The sequence below is a fragment of the Microtus pennsylvanicus genome, chromosome 10 (assembly GCF_037038515.1).
Source record: "Microtus pennsylvanicus isolate mMicPen1 chromosome 10, mMicPen1.hap1, whole genome shotgun sequence".
In the NCBI taxonomy this organism is placed as follows: Eukaryota; Metazoa; Chordata; class Mammalia; order Rodentia; family Cricetidae; genus Microtus; species Microtus pennsylvanicus.
In genome coordinates this window covers 96,788,198-96,812,418 of record NC_134588.1, presented here as the reverse complement: position 1 = coordinate 96,812,418, position 24,221 = coordinate 96,788,198, and the positions used below count along the sequence as shown (strand labels likewise).

Here is a 24,221-nt window from a genome sequence, read left to right as displayed (position 1 = left end):
TGTGTATCATGTGAGACTAAAAAGGCGGAAGAGGACTTCAGATCCCCTGGGACTACAGTTACAGGAACCTAGGTCCTATGGAATAGTAGTCAGTGCTCCTAACTGCTGAGCCACCACTCCAGCTCCAAACTGTCTTAATTTCGTAAACACATCGCATGTGTATTTGAACAGTCAAGCAAGCCACATTCAAGCTGCTTTGAGGAGTCTGGCTTAGCAGCCTGGGTAACTATACCCAAGTCCTCCAATTCAGAGGTTTGAAGGGTAGCCCGAGACACTGTGAGGACTTCACAGAAGCAGATGACTGTCCTGACATGAGACCCACTGCTTGCCCGTGAGTTTCGGAAACGACAGAAGACAAGGTGATGGCCAAGGCCTTCCTCCACCTGGAGGCCCATTTCAAGTAAGTGCTACCCAGCATGAGGGGCCAGGGAAAGGCTTTGAAATGGCAGCCCTCAACAGCGTGGGAGGGGGTCACTCTCAACTGAGGCTGAATTCTTTTTTCAGTCACAGCAGGGTCGCAAAGCACACGGAGGCTCCTCTGGTCTTTCAGTCAGTGGAGAGGTGGCTCTAACCTTTCTTTAGTGTCCCTTGGTTTGGACAGGAAGGAAATAGTTCACATTTGCAGTTCAAGTCAAGGTGTGTTGACAGGACCTAGCTTTGAGAATGCTTAGCAGTTCTGTTGTGGAATATTTGTTTAACTAGGCAAAGATGTGTTATATTTGCATTAAACGACCTGACCGGGCAGTGGTGGTGCACGCCTTCAATCCCAGCACTCAGGAGACAGAGGCAGGTGGATCTCTGTGAGTTTGAGGCCAGCCTGTTTTATAGAACGAATACCAGGACAGGCTCCAAAGCTACACAGAGAAGCCCTGTCTCAAAAAAACCAAAAACCCCTGGGCTCAGAGCGGCGAGACTGGCACCTAGTTGACAGGAAGTAGCAAGGAGGGGGGCATGGGTTTTTAGTTGGAGCGGTGTGGAGAGAGGCTCCTGGATGCCAGCAGAGAGAGAACGTTAGCCAGTTGCTACTCTGAGCTGGCAGGTTTTCACCCTAGCCTTTGAACCTCAAGTTTTATTAGATGGAGAGAGACTGAGTTAAAGCTGCCTTTGGCAGCAGCAGCAGAGCCACAGAAGTCCCCCAGGCTACGGCCTGAGCAGCAGGGCTGTTAGTAGTTTAAAGTGCACACACTGACATGGAAGACAGCAGTTCTGTTTCCTACCAGTAACGTCAGTAGCTGTTTGCTTCTCATTTACTGTTTACAAACTACAGGAAGTCATTAACCTTCCTTAGCACAGACTTCCAAAAAGTTGGAACAAGGCCAATACACGGGTAAACTCAGGGACAATTAAAAAAAGAGATTGCCGTTCCCTAGTACTACTGGCATTCTTCCTAGATGGAGGGCCTGTAAGTTGTTCTTAGCAGATCTGAATCTATTACGGAATTATGGTAAGAGTTCCATGGAGTGTCTCTGAGGTGAGAACAGCCGAGTTATAGTAGATCACTCTTATTTGGCAGAGTAGACAAATCTTGGTAGATCATAAAAACTATTAATTTACTTGACAAAACTTAATTTGAGGGGAAGAGTTTAAATTAGGGGAGAAAACATTGCACTAGGTACAAAAAGGCCGATGGAGGTGAAGGCGAAGGTTCAGGCTGGAGGTACCAAGCAGAAGAGGCTAATGGAGAACAAGGAGCAGAAACACACAGGCTCCTACTTAATTCCTGAAAGGGGGTTGGGAAGTCTTCCAGTCGGTCCACTCTGCCTCCATTTTTGAGACATCTGAGCTGCTACCTGCTGCTTGTGCACAAGAGCAATTATCATTGAGTAAGGGAAGCCGTGACTACAAGAACGACATGATACAGAAGGGCTGGCCGCATTCCTGCACAGCAGATGGGATTCCTGGATTGTACAAATAACCCTTCCCAGCACAAATACAGAACAGCCTTGTCTCTTAGAGGTCAGAAAGAACTATAAAACATTTCTTATAAAAGTAGTTTTTAATAAATCGATGTATTTCAATGTTGTAACATGATAACCCAATGTTGTATCAAGGTAGCAAAAGTGAAGGTTCCTGGTGTTTTATAAACACTGGATGACAGTACACTTGCATTCCACTTCACAGGAAATTCTCTTCAGGTCCAGGAAGATTCATTGACAGCTGTCCAACTGTTGACAGTGGAGATGTGTGTGTATGGAATGAGCAGATAAAGTCTAACAATCGAGCTACACTCTTGAACCCATACTGACAAGAAAGAGGTGTAATGGCAGGACGGCCAAATGCTGACAAAAACTAACTTTTAAAATTAGTCATTTAAAGCAAACATAGCATATACCAAAGCTACAGGAAACAGATAATGGAGTCGTAAGACGACACATGGGTTAGAGCCCCGAAGCAGTGAATGTGTTTCTACCCGTCTTGTGACAGAAGCCATGGAAAGAGTTCTGCAGCTGTCCGTGGTGTGATCTCTACACACAATGCTATCAATGGACTACACCTGGAATTCCCTGCTCTGTAAGATGCTGGTGATGGGTAAGATGCTATTGCTGTGAGTCAGAGCAATAGTTGGCTGGAGCTCAGGCCTGGAGGTGCTCTAGGACAATCACCACCTGCTACCGTCCCATGTTACACTTCTAAAGCTGATGTCCCCAGTGTGGGTTAAAAAACCCAAGCGTATTTAAAACAAGTACCAGAAACCAGCTGTCTGATCCTTTACAGCTATTACTGTTCAACCCTCCAGGAGAAACGGTTTCACTTGGTTACAACTACAGAAGCTATACTGGACTCCATGGATCACATGTGAATTCATGACTGCAGTTCTGACCTGGGATTTTTTTCTCATGAGTTCTGGTTGAGAACAAGATTGCTTTCATCCAAGGGCAAGAGAAGAAAAATTAATAAAACCCATTCTTAATTTGTACTGTAGAGAAGGTCCTCACTAAATGAGATTCTTTCTCTTTCAACCTCAATCAAGTACACTAGACTGCAGGAAACCTCATGTCCAGACTCTGACCTGCTCACTGTCAGGTAACTGGTGCAGGCATTCTTTATTTCCCAGAAGACCTTTATATCTCTTCAAATGCTACAGACATCAGCAAGTCACTTGTGTGTTGAGCTGCTGAAATATGGGTGAACACAGAAGAGCTGTTCCTGGTTATTTACCCAGAAATGTCTGAGGGGCCATTCCCTTGGGTCAACAGCAGATTCAGAACATATCTCAATGGTGAGAAAACATCATGATCCATATTATTAATAAAAAAACTCCAAGTGAACCACATCAAGCATTACCTCCTAACCTGGCCTGAGGGCTAGGTCTCTTCTTTTAGTGAACAACCTCCTGGAGAGCATTAGTGTTTTGTCCTAAGTCTCATTTTCAGACCTGAACTAAGTCAACTCTTCATAAAGACCACATATTCTGTCCTGCTGCACGGTTCCTGAAACACAGGCTCTGCCCCCACGGAGCAGAGCGACTTGCACCGGCTTTCCTCTCTGGACACACAACAGTCAAACAGCACAAAGTGGCTTCATTTTCCTCAGGCCAGTGTTTATAACCCAAGGTTTACTTTCCCTAAAGAGGGTGTGCTTACATTAAGTATCAATCAAAATCAGCTCTTGGCAAAGTTAAAGATGTAATTTACTCAAAGATATGTATCCTCACATAGAGAAATGTGACTTTCACACTAATGAAGTATCTAAAGCCGCAGTCAGTACCTTGGATGTTTCTATGCTGCATCCACTACTTTACACAGGACACTCTCTCTTAAGGCAGAACATTGATTGTGACATGTAATGATTGGTTCTTACATCCAAGGGTCAACTGGGGGTAGACTCTAGCAAACAACTTCCTTACTAAAGAAGATTTAGCTGTAGCGACAACTTCATTCCTACGATTATGTTATGTAAGAGACACATTTGAGAGAACATAAAAAGATGAATTTAAGACACACAAAAATATGATTTTTCAACAAGAGATCAATGAAAATAGAATTTCTATTATGAGGCGAAACTACTCTCATCATGAACTAATAAACTCCAACAAGCCATTTCTGGTATGGTGTACACAAAGTATTAAATATTAAAGAATTACCTTTGGGGGGTGTTTCTTTAGACTCTAGTTTTCAATGTCTAGTATAAAAGGTAGCCTGGATAGTTAAAAAGCAGTTTAATGTCAGTTCATACTGCTGCTCAGGAAGCTAGGTTAGGATACTCCCGCCCCACCCAAAACATCCTGGGCAGAGAGGAGTTTAGTATGTATTAAAATAAAAATGAAGCCCCTCCCCAACACATGTGCAAAAACACTTGTCAGTTGTAAGAGTATCTTCCATGAAAACATCTTCATTATAGAATCAAGGCATCAAGCCAGGCAGATACAAGAATACCACCCTGCTGAGGTGGGCTTATTTGGGATGAAACCAGCTGCTCCACGGGCACCCTGGGAAATGTGCTACTCAGACTAGGAAGGGGTGGAGTGGAACTGACCCAGGGCTCCAAGCCCTCGGGCTGTGTGTGTGCTCCTTCATGTCAGGCCAGTTTGGATCCCTGTATCTGGGCACCAAAAATGGTAACAAAACAAATACAAATCTAACATACAGCTCTTAAGCAGGTGATGGGAACTGTAACCATGTAAGGACCTCTTCAAGTGCCTACTTTTTATGCTGTAGTTCTGGCGATTTTCAGGATGTGTACAAAGATGACCTGCCTAATTTCTGAAGATGGTTTTCTTCTTTCATGGTGGCAGAAGTCCATGCAAGATTTGTAAACAGTGATACAAAATACTGTAAACGTAATTTAACAGAGCTCATATAAAACAGAGGAAGTGAATCCAAATTTACAAGTGGATTAAAAAAAAAAAGAGGGCAGCTTCATATAAAGTTTTCCCTCCTGCGCCAAGTGATTTTTTTTTTTGTTTTTGTTTTTGACTACAAATATAATCCTGAGCTGAAAAACTGGGATTTGGGGGAGAGCCATCTTTGCATACAAAATATCCAAAGGACATTTACTCTATTTTCTTTTCTCTAGTGATATTCAACTGCCAGAGACAGTTCTGAAGGTGTGACTTTGGAGATGCTCATAGTTTAGTGTGACGCCCAGTTCTGGCACCAGCTGCAGCACTTGCCATGGCAGCGGATGCGGCTGCATCCTCTGCTTCTTCCAGTTCATCCTGGAGCTCTTGGCTGACACTAGACTGCAGTGCAGCAGGAGTGAGCCACTCCTTTGGGAGGCAACTCTGTAGAAAGGGTATACAGGAGCTGAAGTAGGCCAGTCGGTTGATCCAGCGAGGAATCTCTTTCCCACAAAGAATCTAAGGAGGAGACAGCTCTGTGTTAGGGAGAAGAGAACAATGCTGGCTGTCCTGCTAAAGGGTGAGAAAATATATTGCAGACTAGCTTGTGGTGCTACTATTCCAGGCTGCTGACAAGCAGTGCCTTAACTCAAGAGCCAGGACCTTTCTGTAACCCCTTCCTTTCTTTCAGCTGTCTCTCTCTCTCTCTCTCTCTCTCTCTCTCTCTCTCTCTCTCTCTCTCTCTCTCTCTCTCTCTCTCTCTCTCTCTCTCTCTCTCTCTCTCTCTCTCAGTTGTCAAGTCAAGCTAATTCTGCTTGGCTTCTGTTTTGGATCCTTGAGCTACTTTGAAACATGTAAAATTACTTTGAACAGTACACAGAAGAAAAAGACTTGTTAGCACAAGATGTTATTAGAGTAAGAGAAGCCCCAGGCTGTTAGCAGAGTCAGTCTTGGGTATTCTTGTCAAATCTTTTCCCAGGATCTTTTCTACTCTCTTCCAGTCTCTACCACCCCACTTATTCCTGGACTGCATTCTATGTATTTTTCACTTGTTCAAAGATGTTCAGATGGTCCAGAAAGAAGTGTGCCCACATGAAGACTAGCTCCACGACACCCTGGCACAGGGACTATGGTCAGAATAAAGCATGGAGGCCTGGTTAGGGGGACTAACTGGGGTAGGAGTGGGTGTCAGCTGGAATCCTGCTACATTTCTCTGCCCACTTCTCATTCTTTTAGAGTCCTTAGGTCTGGGAGTCTTCCTCTTCCTATTTTAGATAGTGAGAAGCAGCTCAAAACAATGCTGACTTTACCCTGTATCATCTTGGCTCTGGTAAAAACTGGGCTCAACTGAATCCATGTTCCACTGCCACTTTGATGGTTTGCCTCTAGTCATGCTAGAGATTATGATCATGTGATCTGAAACTAGTATCTTAAAATATCTGCAAACATTAGGTTAATGACTTTGGAATAAGGCTTCAAAGTTTCTTACAGCAAAGAGGTAGTGAGCATTTAGAAAGTTGGCAACTGTGCAACACTTTCCCCTAAGGATACAGCAACATTCCTTAATCCGTTCTCTAGCTTGGCTAAAAGGAAAATGAGGTGACTTCATTTACGAACAGGTAGTGTGTTCTGACCATTTTTTATTACCCAGCATCTATCACAGTGCCTAAGAGCACAGAGCGAGGCAGATGGGTACTTAAATATGTTTAAATAATATTTGCTTGGGTAAAATGTGGGAGAAGGCTGAGCAATGAACTTCTTGACACGTTCCCATCTGTCTACTCCTGAATGCACTAGCAACATTGTGTCTTATATTTGAGATAGACCTAGGAGTATCCGCATAGAGATTAACCACATATGAAGTAGTTAAGAAAAATTAGGTTAACATGGCAGCCTCTTGCTGCCCATTTCATATTCTCCTTCTCAAATTTTGATTCCAGTCATCAATCTGTTCTCTTCGACATACCTTTGTGTTTCAGGGAAGCTGACTTCACCCAGCTCTTGGGGTTGAGGACTGATCAACCTAAAACAGTCTGCTATATCCAGCCACCTGTGTTCATAGATATACGCCTATGGCTCTTGGTTACGAGAAGACACAGAACTAAATAAGGTCATAAATAGTTTGCAAGCCTAAAACATCCATTTGCTGACTCATAAAATGTTTAGCAATTCTTGGGTTGATGTTTGACTTTTTTCTTTTTTTTTTTTGTGGTTTTTCGAGACAGGGTTTCTCTGTGGTTTTGGAGCCTGTCCTGGAACTAGCTCTGTAGACCAGGCTGTCTCGAACTCACAGAGATCCGCCTGCCTCTGTCTCCCGAGTGCTGGGATTAAAGGCGTGCGCCACCACCGCCCAGCTTTGACTTTTTTCTAAATTTCCATTTTAAAGAAAGCATTTTATGTACAAGTGTTTTACCTGCATGCACATTTGTATGCTATGTGTGTAGAAGAGGGCTTCAGCTCCCTAAAACTGGAGTGTAAATTACCATGTGGGTGCTGGGAATTGAACCTGGGTTACCTAGAAGAGCAGCCAGTAGCTGCTAAGTCATCTCTTCAACAACCTTGGGTCTGAGTTTTGAAAACTCTGAGTCAAAGCCCATTAGTAGGTTATTTAGCATTGTAACCACAATTTTATTTCTTTATTTTTTTTTAAGATTTATTTATTATGTATACAACATTCTGCCTCCATGTATGCCCGCAGGCCAGAGGCGGGCGCCAGATCTCATTACAGATGGTTGTGAGCCACCATGTGATTGCTGGGAATTGAACTCAGGACCTCTGGAAGAGCAGCCAGTGCTCTTAACCACTGAGCCATCTCTCCGGCCCCCACAATTTTAATAAAATAGACTATTAATAGTGAGGTAACTGTGACACTTGTCTTCTATGCATTTGTATAAATGGGAACATAATATTTTTTACTATGGTTCTTCATCAAATAGTATTTGGTTTATAGTGTGTGAAGGGTAATGTCAACTGGACCAACCACCAAATAGATAAGGCTCTAGGCAGGTATGTGAGGGATTATCTAGGTTAGATCATTGAGGTAAGGAGACATACCCTAAATGAGGACAGCACCACTCATGGGCTGGAGTCCCAGTTACTGCACAAAAAGGAGAAAGGAAACTCAGCACCAGATTTACCACTTTGCTTCCTGACTCTGTAGATGTAGGGAAGGCACGGCTCCTGCTGCAATGATGGACTTTCCTTTAACTATAAGCCACAATATACTCTCCCTTGTTTTATTTATTTATTTGAACTTTTCTTTTCCAACTCTCCCCCCTCTCTCTAATTTATTTTTTGTTACTTCATGCACACTGATGTTTTGCTTGCACGTATGTCTATGTGGGGGTGTTAGATCCCTTAGAACTGGAGTTACAGACAGTTGTGAGCAGCCATGTGGGTGTTGGGAATTGAACCTGAGTTCTCTGGAAGAGCAGTCAGTGCTCTTAACTGTCATCTTTCCAATTCCCCTTCTTTTATTCTGTAAATGAAAAAATTGTGTTTGTTGTATATATGTACACATATGCCATGATGTGTGTGGTTAGTGGTAACTTTTTGGAGTCAGTTCCCTCCTTTTACCGTGTGAATCCTGGGGATCAAACTCAAGCAGCCAGACTTTGCAGCAAGCCCCTTTACCTGCTGAGCCATCTTGTTGGTCCTTAAAATTGCCTTTGTCAGGAATCTGTCACAACAATCAGACAATTAATGGATAAAAAAGCAGGACCAGGAGGGGGCTGCTGCTCTGACAGACCTGAACCTGTGGTTCTTTGGGCCACTGGAACTGGTTTATGGGAGGAATATTAAAGACTTTGGAACTCTGGGCTAGAAAAACCCTCAAACACTGTAAGCAAATCTTCATGGGGCATTCCTGTGAGAGCTGGGAAGATAAGAATGTTGAGAGAAAAGGAGACAGTGGAGTCCCAGCTTAGGAGGTTTCAGAGGGAACCACTGACTCTATCAAATAACTGAGCTAGAAGTCATCCACATGTTATTCTGGCAAAGGATTTGGTTGCATTTTACGAATGTCATGAGAACTTGAATGAAGTCAAATACAGGAGTAATGGACTAGGTAGTCTGATGGCTATGGTGTGGCCACCGATTTTTGCTGTCATCTAGATCTAGGTAAGAGAGACCAAATGTCAAGCAAAGACATTAGAAATGTACAGTATGTCCAGGAGAGAGCCTGGGCACGTTTAAAGTTGCATAGAGGCCCTTGTAGAGAGGCTGTAAGTATTGAAGACAAACCTATTCAACACTGGAACAATGGAAAAGGTGCCCTGAGGACAAGACCCTACCCATCTAAGGCTCTGACTTGTGAAAATGCAAATATGTCCCACAGAAGGAAGTCTAAACCAAGAATGTAACTAAAGGCGTTAATGCCCAGGGAAGTGTCTGTGCAGGACACACTCAAGCTGCTGCACTGTGGTCCAAAGGCAGGCTACATCCTGAGCTGGCAGTAAAACTTGGTAGTATCATCTACATAGAACAGCTTTCTGAGGCATAAAAGATATAAAACTGTGTGAATCATGGCATCTTACACTATGGTGTCAGAAAACTGCTGAGTAGGCAAAAACTGGCAGTTCCTGAGGCCAACTGTGTGAAGCTGTGAGAGCGAACCCCAGTTTGAAATGGGACCTCAGTTAGTTGGAGAGGTCAGAATCATGGCTGTCTGCCAAGGAAAGCTGCGCGCATGAAGTGGAACTGGCATGTGCTGAGGCAACAAGAGCTTGGGCAGTGGCATTACCCCAAGCCCTTTAGGTCACAAATGGGTCCAACAGGAGCCCTATATGCCAATATGGAGCTATGGGGTTTGGTATTTTCCTTGGTCTGGTTTTTGGTCTTGCTTTGGTCTATTCATTCCTTGTTATGCTCTATTTCTACCTTTTAAAATAGAATGTTTTCTCTGAGCCACTGGATCCCGAAAGTAGGTAACTTGGTTTGATGTGAGAAAGGCTCAGTTAAGAGTTACAGTTATACTTCTCTTTCCCACCTGAGAAACGGTTTCTCTGTGCAACTACCCTGGCTGTCCTGGAACTTGATTTGTAGAACAGGATGGCCTCAAACTCACAGATCCAGCAACCCTTCTAGGATGCTCAGTTTCTACTAATAAAAATAGAAGAGGTACACATGGAGAATTCATCACAACACTCTGATATCAACAAGACTAGGCTAACTCAAGCACCAGAAATAAGAAACTAGTTGACAATATTATATTGTCATATGAAGACTGTTCAACTATCACTACAGAATGGACTCTAGGCCGGGTGGTGGTGGCGCACGCCTTTAATCCCAGCACTCGGGAGGCAGAGGCAGGCAGATCTCTGTGAGTTCAAGGCCAGCCTGGTCTACAAGAGCTAGTTCCAGGACAGGAACCAACAGCTAAGGAGAAACCCTGTCTTGAAAAATCAAAAAAAAAAAAAAAACCAAAAACAAACAAACAAACAAACAAACAAACAAACAAAAAAAACAGAATGGACTCTAGGACAGAAATGGGCCCTCTTATCAGTAATTTTACTGCTGCACTTTAAGTTATAATCGGTCATCTTTAGTCTAAAAAATGCTTTTAAGAAAGACTACATCAAGCCTTTAATGCCTGCATTTGTGAGGCAGAGGCAGAGAGCCAGGCAGATCTCTGTGAGCACAAAGCCAGCCTGGTCTACATAGTGAGTTCCAGGCTAACCAATCTAAGTAGAGACACCCTTTCTCAAAAAAACAAAACAAACAAAAAACAACCAACCAACCAACCAAATAAACAAAAACTATGTCTGCATAACTTTTGTTATAGCACAGTGTGATGTTTTTGCTGCTAAATTTTATTGCAGGTATTTATGTGTAGTTTGAATGAGATATGTTCCTTATGGTCTCAGGAATTTGAATACTTAGTCCTGTTGGTGGCACTGTTTGGCAAGGTTCAAGGCTCAGAAGGTGTGGCCTTGATGGAGGAAATTATTCACCACTTGCAGTTTGTGGTTCAAGATGTGAGCTCACAGCATCCAGTTCCCGCCATCATGCCTGCTACTTACTGCCATGCTTTCCCGCCACAATGGACTCTTACCCTCTGGAACCGTAAGCTGAGTAAACCCTTCCTTCTAAGTTGCCTTGAACATGGTATTTTATCAATCAATAGAAAAGTAACTAGTATATCATACATACAAAAACTATAGTACAAGCCAGATATGGTGCCTGTTTAAAAAACAAATAAACAAAACAAGTTATCTATTAACAAGAGTCAGGAAAATTCAGGTAGGCAACTAAAATTTACCAAACAAAAAGTCTCAGCAGCCAAGAAGTTTCTTTCTTCTTCTTTTTTTTTTTTCTTCTTCCAAGATAGGGTTTCTCTGTGTAGCCTTGGCTGTACTTGAGATCCACCTGTCTCTGCCTCCCTAGTGCTGGGATTAAAGGTGTGTGCCATCACTATCCAGTGCTAACAGTTTCTTAACCTTTATTTTTTTTAAAGTTAAGAATTTCAATGTCTTATGGTTTAAATCTAAAACATTCTCCCAAGGTTCATGTACTAAGTGTGGTTGCTAGCTCAGGGCACAATGGAAAAGTACAGAACTCTGAAGGAGTAGTTTAGTGAAAGGAAGTGTGGCTGGAGTAGTAGGAATGCCCCTGAAAGAATACCAGGCACCAGCTCCTTCCCGTTTCTCTCTTGGTGACAGATGGTAAGCTGCTTGGCTCTTCTGTGTCGTTCCCACCAAGACACATTGTGCACAGGCTCTAACCAATGGTAATCCACTCTGATTGGAAAATATGTCTTTTTCTATGTATTTGTCACAGTTATAAAATGCTAACATAAGGATACAAACCAACTGAGTAAGAGGCAATTATCTGTAGTCACTCTACCCACTACAAAAGAATGAGCAGAATCACTACTTAAAACTTGGCTGACTCCGCCGGGCAGTGGTGGTGCACATCTTTAATCCCAGCACTCAGGAGACAGAGGCAGGTGGATCTCTGGGAGTTTGAGGTCAGTCTAGTCTAAAAGAGCTAGTTCCAGGACAGGAAGAATCAGGAAAAAAAGCACCAAGATTGAATATAGTGGCACAGAAAGTACACCAGGAAAGTGCTATCTGCAGAACTTTAGGATGAAATTGAATTTACCTCTGATAAAGCTGAAGAAAAGTGATTGCAGTTTTTGTGCATCAAATGGTAGGCATTGCCTTTATACTCTTTCCCCAGTTCTTCTACAATCTTTTCTATATCGTCTTCTAGAAAGTCCGTACTCCCTAAAACAACAGCTTCTCTTAAAGAACAAAAAACAAAATAAACAAAGCAGTTTCAATCAGGTTATTTATAATAAGCATTATTAAGTACTTGCTTATTTACAGGTATATTACAATAAATAAATCAAGGCTAATATATTCAGACTAAGGGAAATGAGATACTTAGTAATTTCAATGATTTTAGTTTCCATTTTGCTTTATAAAACATGTTTGTTATTAGAGAACCAGATTTAAGGTAAAAATAACCTTGCTAAATATTCATAGCAAAGAGCTGGCCATATTTTTACTAAAGAAAAAATTCCTGGTATTAATCACCCTTGTGTTTGCATTGAGACAAGCCATGAAACTTGACTAAATTTTAAAATATATTATTCAAAACATCAAAAGAAAATACTGCAATATATTTCCTGGAAAATGTAACAGATATTACTCAATAAAAGGTAAAATTTTAGATATAAGCTAGTTGTAAAAGACAGCTACAAATTATTAGAAAATCATTTTATCAAGCACAAACAGAGACTGAGGGGCATCAGTACTGAGTTAGGAGCTGTGAAAGTTACAGAGATCCTGAACAAAAAGCATAAACAGGTTATTTCACACATTATTTGATTTCCCATTCTTATATAACAATTTAATTCAATTTTAAAATCTTAACTTTTTAGATTTTTTTAAATCTAAAAGTTCTTTATGCCCACAAACCAAGCTCTGACACCCACAACAGTGTGACAGAAATTACTCTCCCTACTTACTTAAATTTAAATGTTTCTCCTAGTTCAGAAGCATTTCCTGGGGAAATTTCAAATATTCCAGAAAAAGGGTAAGGATGGCCACCATAAGCAAATTCTGAAAAGATAAAAGTGAAAATTTTTAGTATATAATAAAATATAATCAGAATGCTGAATCAGCTTTAAAATACCACAAAGATAATGTTATCTAAACATTTTTCTAAAGTGCCCTTTGCAAGGTCCTGTTTGGGTATTACCAGTACAGAATATCTGTCTTTTTATTTTTTATTTTTGGTTTTTTGAGACATGGTTTCTCTGTAGCTGTAGAGACTATCCTGGAACTAGCTCTTGTAGACCAGGTTGGCCTTGAACTTACAGAGATCCGTCTCTGCCTCCCGTGCTGGGATTAAAGGAGTTTGCCACCACTGCCCGGCGGTGAGAATACCTGTCTTTAAAAGCTCTGAAATGGTAACTGTTACAGACACTCCAAAATGCCTGTGACTGCTCTATAGACTGCTCTACATGTACTCCAGGAGAGTGATCAGTTTTTAAAAGTGCTCAGTCTCTGTGGCACCATCACACCATGAAGCCAGCAGCTCAGGACTTGGGCACTTTCCAAGCTTGCATGTCACTGGAGAAACTGTCTAGTGAGAATGAAGTCTTCACAGTTCCTGAGGAGAGCTGTCCTGTTTTGGTGTACTTTGTCATCATGCTGCATGCATCCGCTCATACCTGAAGACTCTTCATTTACACTGGATTAGGAGTGAAAACACCACTGCACCACGCATAGGGGTATATGTCTGTAATCTTAGCACGCAGGACGCAGATGGATCATGAGTTTTAGGCTAGACTGGGCTATTCCTAGTGAATTCCAGGCAGGTCTGAACTATATATTGTTGAAGATATGGAGCGGCGGGCTACGTTCCGGCCACCCGCCTCCTGCACGGCTAGCTTTACCCGAAATAATTACACGGAAACTGTATTCATTTAAACACTGCTTGGCCCATTAGTTCTAGCCTCTTATTGACTAGCTCTTACATATTGATCTAACCCTTTTCTAATAATCTGTGTAGCCCACGAGGTGGCTTACCAGGGAAGATCTTAACATGCGTCTGTCTGGAGTGGGAAAATCATGGTGACTGACTGACTCGGCTTCTTTCTCCCAGCATTCTGTTCTGTTTACTCCACCCACCTAAGGGTTGGCCTATCAAATGGGCCAAGGCAGTTTCTTTATTAAATGAAAGTAACTCCTCCATCAATATATAGAGACCCTATCTGAGAAAAAAACATCAAAGCTGAAGCACAGTAAAATACCAACATTAAATACACAACCATCTTCATATTCTTCACAGCAAGTCTTATAGTTAGGAGGGCACTATTTTTACGTTCTCCTAAGACATGTATTTCCAGCTATATGCTCTTATCTACAACAAAAATGCAGATAGCTTCAGGACAGGAAAGAACCAGAGCTTCTGGCTTCAATTCTGGCATCTCATATTAAGTGGTAAAGTCTTTTTTCTTTTTCTTTCCTTTCCTTTTCTTTCTTTCTTTCTTTCTTTCTTTCTTTCTTTCTTTCTTCCTTCCTTCCTTCCTTTCTTCCTTTCTTTCGTAAAGTCTTAGTAGATATAAGCAATTCCAAATAAATGTTTAAGTAAGTTAGTCCTATCACTTAAGATTTACTAAATAACTAGGCATGGTGGTACATGCCTATAATCTCAGTGCTAGAGAGGTGGAGGCAGGAGGATCATTATAAGCTTGAGGACAGCTTGGTCTACACTGTGAGTTCCAGATCAGCCATGCTATATAGCAAGCCTGACTCAAAATACTTATTTAAATGAACGTATTTGTTAAATACACACTCTTAAGTTTTGAGACAAAGCACAGCAAAGAACGAGGTAGATGAGGTTTAGTTTTTCTCATTTATATTTTATTTGGTCATGTGTGTATCTGGGTGTATATGCTACCAAATAGTGTTGGTTTTCGCAGAGGTCAGAAGAAGACAATGGATCCCCTGGAGCTAGAGTCACGGTTATTAATTCTAGTCTCCCTCCATCCACAGCCAACAGAGCTGAACTCTAGTCCTCTGGAACAGCAACAAGTACTCTTAACCACTGAGCTCCAAGGGTATCTCTTCAGATAGATTCTGTAGAAACATAAACTTTTTTTTTTAAAGAAACGATTTGGTTACCCCTAAACTGACCTGATTAACTCTGCAATGCAGCCCAGGTTAACTTTTAATAATGCTCCAGTCTCTGCTCCCTAATTGGTGAGATTATGGGTGGTCCACTTCTATGCCTGTCCTAAATTTTGTTTGTCTATCTGGTCTTGAGGTAGGGTCTCATTCTGGCCTCAAACCCACAATCCTCTTACTTTAGCTTCCTAAGTACCGGGATACAACCATATACCACCATGCCCTGCTCCTCTTTAAGATTCAATAAATAGCCGGGCAGTGGTGCTGCATGTCTTTAATCCCAGCACCCAGGAGGCAGAGGCGGGCGGATCTCTGTGAGTTCGATGACAGTATGGTCTACAAGAGCTAGTCCCAGGACAGGCACCAAAAACTACAGAGAAACCCTGTCTTGAAAATCCAAAAACAAGCAACAAACAAACAAACAAAAACCCCAAAAGATTCAATAAATAGTTCTATATAATTTTTATTAAAATATTGTATATAATCAGATTGGATTTGGTAAAAATCATTGTTTTTTGTTTTTGTTTTTTGGGGGCAGGGTTTCTCTGTGTAACCCTGGCTGTCCTGGAACTCGCTCTGTAGACCAGGCTGGCTTTGAACTCAGAAATCTACCTGCCTCTGCCTTCTGGGATTAAAGGCATGTACTGCCACCACCACCTGGCTTCCTATTTTGATTTAATTTTTTTTTTTTTTTTTTGGATTTTTGAGACAGGGTTTCTCTCAAGATTTTGGTGCTTGTCCTGGAACTAGCTCTTGTAGACCAGGCTGGCCTCGAATGGATTTAATTTTTTATTTGTTTATGTTATGTAGGAGTGCTCTGCATGTTTACCTGCATGCCAAAAAGGGCATCATGTCCTACTGTAGATGGTTGTGAGCCACCATGTGGTTGCTGGGAATTGAACTCAGGACTTCTGGAAGAGCAGTCAGTGCTCTTAAATGCTGAGCCATCTCTCCAGCTCCACATGGACTTTAATCTTAAGTAGAGTAAGGGAAGACAAAGGTCCTTTTAGTTTTTATTTTTTTGTACAAGAAACAATTATAATTTCTCTGAGTTTCCACGAACATGTTTTGAATCATGTTTTTGTTTTTAAATTATTTTATGAAGGGGAGTAAAATTTGTGCAGGTTAATAGAGCACTGGAATAGCATATAAGAATATCTGGGCTCAAATTCTAGTTCTGATAGTTATTAGTAGTGTGAGTGGTGACAAGTTAGAGCCTTAATTTCTTTTTATTAAAAAATGCCACATTCTCTATAAATAGCATGATCATATGGTCTCAAAGTTCATAGCACTAAGGAAACCATAACACACTATTCAAATTTAACTAAAAAAAGTAATACAACTTAGGCCAAAGGTCAGATAGGAAACCCACAGGCTATAATCTCATCCACCTTCAATACTCTAATCATTGAAGATTTCAGCTGAAGCCCCTCATTGTTTCTTGGGGTTAGCAAGTGCACTCATTTCAAGTAAAGCTTAAATGACAAGTCTTTATAGCCAAGACTGAATAAGCTAAACTGCAGCTAGAAGCAACCATTATATATATAAAAAAGATAGGGATTAGGGACATAGTCCAGAGGTGCAGCACCTGCTTAGCAAGTTTGAGGCTACGGATTTAATTATCAGCACTTCTCTACCCAGATACAAAGACAGCAGAAACATCGTATTGAAATATTTAAGTAAATGGAGCTTACTTAAAATTAGTGAACAAGAAGGTACATAGTTTATCCTGGGTAAATTAGATAATGTACTCTAGGAAGTTACAAAGACTGCCTATCTTATGCAAATATAGGAACTTCGATAAAAGGCAAGCGTATAATTCATAGTGATAGATCACGATAATTGAGCAAAATGGTAGATGTTACTAAAGGCAAGAGTGCTTAGCATAGACTATTGATACTCATAGACCTTCAAAATCCAATGTTTACTGAAATTCCCTAAGGAATTGGTATTTCAAATTTGACACTTTCGCCGGGCAATGGTGGCGCACGCCTTTAATCCCAGCACTCGGGAGGCAGAGGCAGGCGGATCTGAGTTCAAGACTAGCCTGGTCTACAGAGCTAGTTCCAGAACAGGCTCCAAAGCCACAGAGAAACCCTGTCTAGAAAAACCAAAAAAAAAAAAAAAATTGACACTTTCTACCACTAACCAAAATGATTATTTTTGTTATGCAGTTTTCAAAGTGCAAAAGTTTCTTAGGAACTCTTACACATGTTGGAGAAAAACAATCATGACTTAACAACTTCAGAAAGAAGGTGTTTGGTTTTTTTTTTTTCCTTCTTCAAGACAGGAGTTCTCTGTGTAGCTGTAAACCAGATTGGCTTCGAACTCACAAAGATCCACCTGCCTCTGCCTTTTGAGTGCTGGGATTAAAGGTGTCCGCCACCACTGTCTGGGCAGGCTTTGGTTTTGAGACAGGTCTCACTTGTAGCTCTGGCTGTCTTGAAACTCTGTACACCAGGCTGGCCTTGAACTCAGAGAAATCTGCCTGCCTCTGTCTCCTGAGTACCGGGCAAAAAGGTGTTTGCCACCAAGCCTGGCTAAAAAATGTTTTAAAAGACACAATAATTAGAAAAAAATATAATGAATGTACTCTTTTATATTCTACCACAGGCATTTTTTTTCAAAGCACAGTATAAACAAATGTGTTTTATTCTACTTTTTGCAATAATATATGTAAGTCACTTCAAAGAAAGGGGACAAAGAAAAAGATCTAACAGTATTTTCTTTTTTTTCTTCAAGATAGGGTTTCTTTGTGTAACAGTCCTAGCTGTCCTGGAACTTTGTAGACCAAGTTGACGGCAAACTCACAGAGATCCGCCTGCTTCTGTCTGCCAAGTGCTGGGATTTTTTTTTTTTTTTTTTCGAGACAGGGTTTCTCTGTGGTTTTTTTTGGAGCCTGTCCTGGAACTAGCTCTTGTAGACCAGGCTGGTCTCGAACTCACAGAGATCTGCCTGCCTCTGCCTCCCAAGTGCTGGGATTAAAGGCGTGTGCCAATAACACCCAACTGATTCTGTATTGTTTTAAACTGGAAGAAACCCCAGAAGGCATATTTAAACTATGTGCACACATACCTCTGCCATACACTTCAATTCCAGAATGAAAAACTCCAATTCCAATAGATGATGTGTATTCATTCATCCAGTACTAAGGAGAGGGGAAAAAAAAAAACAACTTTTGAATATCCATTCATTTATAGTCCAACTCTATAGGACAGGTAGAGTAGAAACCCAATTCTTGCTATTTTGCCTTACAATGATGAAACACTACTTAGAGTAGCCTAGTCGGCTCTCACACATCTAATCTGGAAGGCATTCCTGTGTCTAGACAAATATTCAACTTAAGTCCAGCACACTATTTAAGGTTCAGCACATAATAAATAAAATTTAAATGAGTGAAATCTAAATTTGGATCAGGCTGGTAACAAAAATTGACATAAAAGTGACATTAGTGATTAAAATAGCACACACATAGCGGGTCATTAACAAGGGCTATTGGAGAGCCAACCTCGAAGCCCTCTCAGGGTTCAGATTAGAATCTACAAGAAGTGAAAAGGACTCCTTTTCCTCTGGCTACTGAAGGTGAATGAACAAACTCTCCCATTCTGTACTTCTTCATGCCAGTTTATTGTTCTGTCCCGCTGCAAAGTTTCCAGTTTATACACATACACAAACAAAGGCAATTCTCTGGTAATCACCAAGTGACAGAACCAGAATTTCTCAAAGTCATAAAACAGATAAGAGCTGTCCCAAGTGACAGCTTCTTTATGGCTCCAGGGAGGCGTGGCTAGAGAGATGCCTGGGCAGCACTAAGAGGCAAAAAAGGTGATTTAGGAGACTTTAAATTATAGGAAGGGAGAAGGGGAGTTCACATGCGGTACTACATTTCTATACTAAAATCCTGTATCGGTAAGTCGAGTAAGTGTAGGGAGTTTAATAACTTTTGTAGGGTTAGAGCTGGGGGTCAACTGAGGTTAGCACTTTGTCCCAAGTCAGCTGTAGGAGAATTTGGGACACCTAATCTCCTTATCAGGAAAGACTAAGAATCAAACAAGCTTGGACGTGCTATACTCATATCTTTGAAGGTCCCAAATGCGATCTATTTGAAAGACTTGGCTATTTTTTTTTTTTTAAAGAAAGGGTTTCTCTGTAGCTTTGGATCCTGTCCTGGAGCTAGCTCCTGTAGTCCAGGCTGGCCTCAAACTCACAGAGATCCGCCTGCCTCTGCCTCCCGAGTGCTGGGATTAAAGGTGTGCACCACCACTGCCCTGCTGGCGTATAAATTTTATCTCAGGGAATGAAGCAGAGATTTGACTGTGGGAACCAAGGTTTTTGACTGTGTGACCAAATTTTCTTATTGGGGTCCCACATATTGGGGGAAAGTCACCCAATAAGCAAAAGAATAAGGCAGTTTTTTAAAGTTTTCATAGTCCTTGTAGGACAAATAGATCCAATTATGAAGCATGTCCCAGTATATATTCTATATATCAAGGCTGTATAGCTAAAGGAAGCGTTTTTCCACAGACATATGTACCCATTAGACTGAGATGCAATCATGAGATTAAATATACACATCACATGAGATTATACATTACAGTGCAGACATTGGGGTGACACCCAGTGCCTTAGCAACAGTTTCAGTCAATGGTCCTGCAGACTCATCTGGACAGGATTAACCTCCATCAGATAACCATTCCTCTGGTGGGTTGATATCTAAACACTAGTTGTCACCTGTTGTAACTCTTATGACCTCTGACAGGTCATGGTGGCACATGCCTTTATCCCCAGCACTTGGGAGGCAGAGGCAGATGGGTCTCTATGAGTTCAAAGTCAGTATGGTCATTAAAGTGAGTTCCATGCTAGCGGAAGCTATACAGTAAGAAACTGTTGTGCCCCCCCCCCAAAAAAACAAACCAAAACAACAACAACAAAAAAACCCAAACATAAAGCACCACATATAGACATGCATATTTAGTTCCTATCTATTTTTCTTCTAAACTTTTTCATACTCTAGTGAGTTCTCTGCAAGTAGGCATACTTTATTCCTTGTTAACATTTATGGCTTGTTTACTACCCCAATTCAGCCTGAAGTTCGAAACTAGGAATAAGTACTATAAAGCACATAGGAACACTGAGGGTAAGAACAACCCTCCTACAGGCGCCATGAAGACAAACTTCCTAGAGAAGGTAGTTAGTATATGAAATGGGTCTATAGGCACAAATAAGATTTTCTCAGGTACCAAGTTTGGACTGGGCAGGGAAGAGAAAATGAAAGGAAAAGTCCAAGACCGTGGAAGGGGAAAGGAGATGTATATCAGAATTATGGTATGAAACTACAGGGAATGACTGTGAAAGGGTTTAAAAGGGTAGGCTAGAGAAGCTTACACTTAGAAAGAGGTAAATGAGTTACTAATGCATTAAACAAATACGTAGGCAGTAATTCCAAGTGTTATAAACCTATTGGACTTCTCTTGGGTTAGATGACTGATAATTTGTCTTTATTTTTTAACTATTTTATGTCTGTGGGGCATGTAGTATTGTGGAATATTATTTTAACTATGTAAAGATGTGTTACATTGTTTATGCTGCAGAATATGACTTTAACTGTGTAAAGGTGTTACATTTGTTTATGCTGCAAATATTCACTATAGCTGAGGAGGTAGCAGAATTGTAGAACCCCAGATCATGTACCAGGTCCTGTGCTGGGTTCCTAACACTGAAAAATTAATCATGACAATACAGGATATAGCAAGAATATCCTGAAACACATGTTTATATATGCAAATAGTTGCTGTTTGACAAAGGTAGTATTTAAAACCAATTATTAACAGTGGATAAATTATTAAACTAAGTTTAGTGGTGACTACCAGTAATACCAGCATTTGGGAGGTTGAGGCAGACGTTGGTGAATATAAAACCAGGATTGTAACACAACAAAACCCTCTCAAGAAAGCAAAAAGGAGGGAAAGAATGTACCCAGCTAGGGGTGGGTAGGAGACAGAGGTGAGGGCAGCGAGGAAGGTAAATGAGCGAGAAGCAAGAACATATGAAGATACCAGATGAAACTCATTATTTTACATGCTAATCTAACAATAACAACAACAAAAAGCAAAGAACACCCTCACCCCATCCCCCTTCTTTTTCAAGATAGATTTTCTATGTGTAGCCCTGGCTGGCCTCAAACTCAAGAGATCCAAAAAACATTTACCCAAATATATCTATCCTTACAGTCCAAGCAAACAAAGGCTCAGGACAGCCAGGTATACTAATAAACAAAAGTTCCATTGAAAAAAAAGAATCCCCAAAGATGTGTAAGCAACCACAGAAACAATTTGTAGTCAACCAACATGAATAATCTCACTAGTAAACAGGAAAATACTCATTATAATTTATCCTTTTTTTTTTTTTTTTTGCCTAAGACTGTCAAAACTTTGTTAGGAAAAGGATGAGGAAGATTGCACATTTATGAATCAATCTAGGTAGTTAATTATTCTACTCACAGAAATCTACTCTATAGAAATAACTATACATATACAAAAGAATGTTATAAAATCTTATTATTGTCCATAATGCCCCAAAAAACTTGATATAATAAGTATCAGGAGAGGAATGGTGTGTTTAATTTTTTGTCAACTTGATATAAGCTAGACTAGAGTCATCTGAGAAGAGGGACTCTCAACTGAGAAAATGCTTCCATAAAACTAGTATGCAGGGCAATTTTTGACTAATGACTGATGTGGGAGGGTCCAGCTTATTACAGATGATGTCACACCTGGGCTGGTAGTTCTCTGCTGTGTAAGAAAATAGGCAGAGAAAGCTATGGGGAGCAAGCCAGCAAGCAGCATCCTCAGTAGTCTTTGCTTCAGTTTCTGCCTCTAGGTTCCTTCCTTGAGTTCCTGCTCTGATATCCCTCAATGATGGACAGTGATGGAAGAGTCAAAAAACCCTTTCCTCATGGTTGTTTGATCCAAACAATAGAAATCTAATTAAGAAAAATGGTTAAAGAAACTAGAAAAAAAATCTGTATTATGAATTAAACAATTACTAAAAAGGAAAGAGGTAATGCTTTATAGAATATATATAGTTACAGATTGGCTGCTGCTCATTTGCATGGCTGTCTGGGAGCTTTGTCCCAATACTCTGTATTAAAATTTAAAAACTAATATAAAGTCACTGCTGATGGGTATGTGTTTTCTGCTTATAATAATTGAAATTTTGTAATGTTCTCAATATAGTAAAGGCTCCACTAATTTCTACCAAATGGCACAAGAATGCATTTGCAAGCACATTTTGAGACAAGGGTCTTACTACGTCACCCAGCCTAATTGGAACTTAGAATCTTCCTCACTTAGCCTACTGAGTAGGGAGATTACAGATGTATTTTAATACTATACTTGGCTGAGTATGGTTTGTTTTGTTTGGTTTTTGGTTTTATGAGACAGGGTTCCTCTGTATAACTTTGGAGTCTGTCCTGGCACTTGTTTGCTCTGTAGACCAGGGTGGCCTTCGAACTCAGAGATCTGCCTGCCTTTGCCTCCTGAGTGCTGGGACTCAAGGCATGCACCACTGCTGCCTGGCGCGTATATTGTTTCATAGATATAAATTATAGTTATCTGTTTTGAATAAACAAAAACTATTTTATATATGCCATGAATCCCTCAACAGCAATTTTTCCAAGTATAAAACAGGCTTTATTCTTTTAATTGGCAATGTCAATTTCTTCCTTGTTAGCAAACTGAGAACAAAGAAATTAACGAGGAAGTAAGTTTCTGTTCCTTATTCTGAGATGATATACAGTAAAACTTTGAGAGGAACATCTCATCATGTAGAACTCACATGCCACAATGATTCTTAGTCAGTGACAGTTCTCATATATGACGATCCCATAAGATTATAACAGCTGAAAAGTTCCTATTGCTTAATGACACATAATTAAGGTAATGGTGCAGCACATTATTTATATTTGTGGTGATGCTGGTATGTATAAACAAACTTAGAAGTATATGTAAGATATAACATTTTATATAAGTATAGTATACATAATTATAGTACAAAGGACTTGATAATAATAAATGTTGCTGGGTTTTGCTGTTATTTTACAATGTACTTCTCATACTTATTAAAGAAAAGGGAGGAAAAGCTCCCTGTAAAGTCAGATGCTGTGTTATGAGGGCAGGAGTTTTTTTTTAGCACCTCATGTTTATCTCACCTTTTACTGTATTCATAGGTCACATGCACTGTGCACTGGGATTCAACCACAGTACCAGGCCATTGTGAGGTGACTGGACGATACTGTGTAGGTTTGTATAACTACATTCTATGAAGTATGTACAAAAAAATTAACTGATAACAAATAGGTAATTGATTTATGTCCTACCTTAATTGATGCTTTTCTTTATATAGATTATGGATATGACTCTCAATGAAAACAAAAAATGCAAAATACATTTAGATACCCTAAAATTTTTTTGGGCAACACTAAATAAAGTGTAGTGATATTTTGTTTGTGATCTAACATATAAAGCTTGCCTTAAGATCAGAGTGCGGAGCTAAGACACTAGTTAGCCACAGAAGCCAGGTAGTGTGGCACACACCTTTAACCACAGCACTCAGGAGACAAAGGCAGACAGATCTCTTGTCAGTTCAAGGCCGCCCTGGGCCACACAAGAGTGAATCTGTCTAAAGAAAAACAACTCACACAAAGGTGATCCTAGCACTTGACATTCCACGCCTTTAATCCCAGCACTAGGGAGGTGGAGACAGGAGTGATATGGTTGGGAGGAGAGAAGAATATAAGACAAGAGGAGACAGGGTTTAGATGCAGTCTGAGGATAAATAGAGACAGAACTGCCCCTTGGTCTGAGCATTGGTAGAGGTAAGAACTCTATAGTGACTGGTTGCTCTGCTTCTCTGATCTTTTAGCATTAACTCCTGTATCTGACTCTGGGATAAAATTAATACCAATTAGAATTCATGTTACACTAAAGGAAATACAGTTAGTTCCTGAACTTTCTATTCCTAACCAAACTTCAAATGAATTACTTCTTAAATCACAGTGTGCATATCTAACTGTAAGCTGCCTTCTAGGTTTGTGTGCTTTTGGTTACAAGGAAAACAGGATGTAAAAAAGTAGCACTTTTTTACTTCAACAGCAGCAGGAAAGAACTCAGTACGTAGTCTGGTCACCACCTCTTCATACACAACAGCAGCACATTTCTGAAGAAACTTAGTTTTCATCACAAAATGAGTCAGAGTAAACAGATGCTTTTTCTTTGTGTGAGCATTTCCCTGAATATATTCAT

General features: G+C 40.5%; 1 protein-coding gene across 3 annotated transcripts in view; it reads right to left on the bottom strand.

The window, feature by feature from the left end:
• Positions 1 to 1,977: 1,977 nt before the first annotated feature.
• The window catches only part of Desi2 (desumoylating isopeptidase 2), a 44,031-nt gene continuing 21,787 nt past the window's right edge, over positions 1,978 to 24,221 (bottom strand). The window contains exons 2-5 of one of the 3 annotated variants that reach the window (XM_075989273.1): positions 17,995 to 18,067; positions 12,753 to 12,846; positions 11,882 to 12,023; positions 1,978 to 5,299 (exon numbers count right to left, since the gene is read on the bottom strand). In XM_075989273.1, coding sequence (XP_075845388.1) covers positions 5,066 to 5,299; positions 11,882 to 12,023; positions 12,753 to 12,846; positions 17,995 to 18,067 — 543 coding nt within the window. In that variant the 3' untranslated portion in view covers positions 1,978 to 5,065. The other 2 variants (XM_075989274.1, XM_075989275.1) reach the window with 2 other exon arrangements.